This window comes from Wasmannia auropunctata, unplaced genomic scaffold, assembly GCF_000956235.1.
Source record: "Wasmannia auropunctata unplaced genomic scaffold, wasmannia.A_1.0 LD319632.1, whole genome shotgun sequence".
NCBI lineage: Eukaryota > Metazoa > Arthropoda > Insecta > Hymenoptera > Formicidae > Wasmannia > Wasmannia auropunctata.
Window position 1 is genome coordinate 1 of NW_012043258.1, and position 2,226 is coordinate 2,226.

The 2,226-nt window shown below is 32.7% G+C and overlaps 1 protein-coding gene across 1 annotated transcript; it reads right to left on the minus strand.

Moving 5' to 3' along the window:
* Positions 1–19: 19 nt before the first annotated feature.
* Positions 20–1,900, minus strand: LOC105460557 (endothelin-converting enzyme 1-like; the record flags this gene model as incomplete). Its single annotated transcript, XM_011707011.1, has 5 exons — positions 1,840–1,900; positions 1,231–1,476; positions 671–882; positions 280–456; positions 20–148 (listed from the first exon to the last, which is right to left on the minus strand). Coding segments are annotated over exons 1-5 (825 nt in total), but the record flags the coding sequence as incomplete, so codon positions are not given.
* Positions 1,901–2,226: the final 326 nt, after the last annotated feature.

Genomic DNA, 2,226 nt, shown 5'->3' on the forward strand with positions numbered 1-2,226 from the left:
CGTCCTGATTAAGTTGTGCTTGCGGTTCCATGATGGTGTTAAGGTATTCCCACCACGGTATACTAGGATAGGACGTATACAATTCATTCACAGACATAGGATTGTAGAGGAGAGTCATGTTGCGTCGTTTCTCTTTGGGCAGGGAGATCTGCGTTCATATTTATCCGGTTAATCAATTAATATTAATTTCAATAGATCAACGATTTGGAAAATATTTTTTCAGCGGAACTTTAATTTATAGTTACTTTGTATTGATTAATAACTGTAAGAATAACTTACATTTGCAAGCTTAATTTCAAATTCAAGTGATTCTTTTAATTCAGTGCGAGCTCGGTCCGGATTAGCCCCGAGAATAACAGCGATGTCCACCATGTACTCGTAATATGCCTGTACTATTTTCTCGTTGAAACCTTTCAACAGATATTCGCGCGAAAGACCGAGCGATGCTTGACCGAGCTTTAAAGAATTATAAATTTTTATTTACTGATTGGAGAAACGCAATTTTGGCTTCGAAAATAATTTGTATCATTATATATATATATATATATATATATATATATATATATCACTTTACTTATTATTATTTCATTTTATATATGATTTTTAATTTTTAAATTATGATTTTCATTCCGCGTTTATTACGATATTTTAGGATAAATTACGTGCTTACGGTGATTAAACGTCTCGAATTATTTTTCCAGTCGATATAAACACTGAAACTGATGAAGTATTTAATGGGACAGCCTAATCTGCGGAATCTATAAACGGAATCTTTCCAAGTGAAGTTGCCCTCGTTCCATCTTTTACCGTTCAAAACGGGCCAGCCACCGAGTTTCTTTAGGCTGTTCAATAATGGCGTCAATCCTCTTTGCTCGATAGCGGCTGAAACAAACAGCATTTAAAAATGAAAAAAGACATTCTTGATTTTTTTTATTCCCTTTTTGACTGATATTACGAAATGCTTTAAAAGTAGGACTTATATAAAATAAATATGATGCAGTTATTTTTCTAATACGTTATATGTTAAAGTATTTCAATTATATGCCGTATTTTTTTTTCGAGAGAGAAATATACTAAGGTCAAAGCTTTATATAATTTTGTTAAATTATCAATAGAAATTTCAATTTTAATGTTAATGGTGCTATGAGTTCGTTGGATTCATTAAAAAAGTTTATTGCGTTTTTCGAGTTTAGCGATTTAAAGAGAAAATTTCATGTCGTGGTTGCTTACTTTTGTTCATGCAGGCCTTGTAGAGATCCTTGACAAGTCTAAATGGTTTCAATTCGTTTGGAGGACTCTGCTGTTCGATACTTAGCCGTAGTTGTTCTCTCAGATCATCATCGATAACAGAGTCCGTAGACACACTAGTTTTGTCGTCAGGAATAATCCTGGATTCGAGAAAGCCACCACAGGCGAATTTGTAAAAGTCATCACAAGGGTGCACATTAGGATTCATGTTTTTTATTACTTCAGAGGCTACGGTATATGTTGAGCGGATTAGTATCCGACATTCTCGAGGCGAAATAGTCATTTTTTAGTGTTCGAATGGAATGATTTATAACATTAATTTTCGCGTATAAAACATCCAAATTTATATTTTAGTTAAGTAAATATTTATATGTAAAACATCTTTGGTAAGAAAATATTTTGGAAAAAATTTATTATTATATATCGTGTCAAATGCAATAATCGATATGAAATATCTCCTACGCAATTTTGCGTACATAAAGATATAATTATATTGATCACTCGAACATATACATCGACAATATTTAGTCCTGTTAAAAAATTATATTTAAATTGAGAGAAAATTTAAATTTCGATATATATTTTACTCACCTTTGTGAATGCATTCAGGTGATAAACAAATATCATCGTATTTCGTTTCCTCTGATACCATGTTCTTTGATGTTTCCAAACTGTTTGACACCTTGGCTGTTGACGGTAGGATGTCTTTTTACGTTAATAGTATCTGTTCTCGTGCGGATACAGGCGCGATTGCAGATGCGAGGAAAAATGCATAATAGCGAGAAATTAATGGATGCGAAATATAGATAGAGCACGACGAACAAACCACGACAAAATTTAAATTGCATACATAATGAAACTCGATATGCTTTCTATCGTACTATAGATCTTCTTTGATATTCCTATCTAAAAACAGGCATTAAGTCGAACTCGAAATGTATCGTTCTCGAAGTTCTTATTGTTGACTCTTTTCCGCGA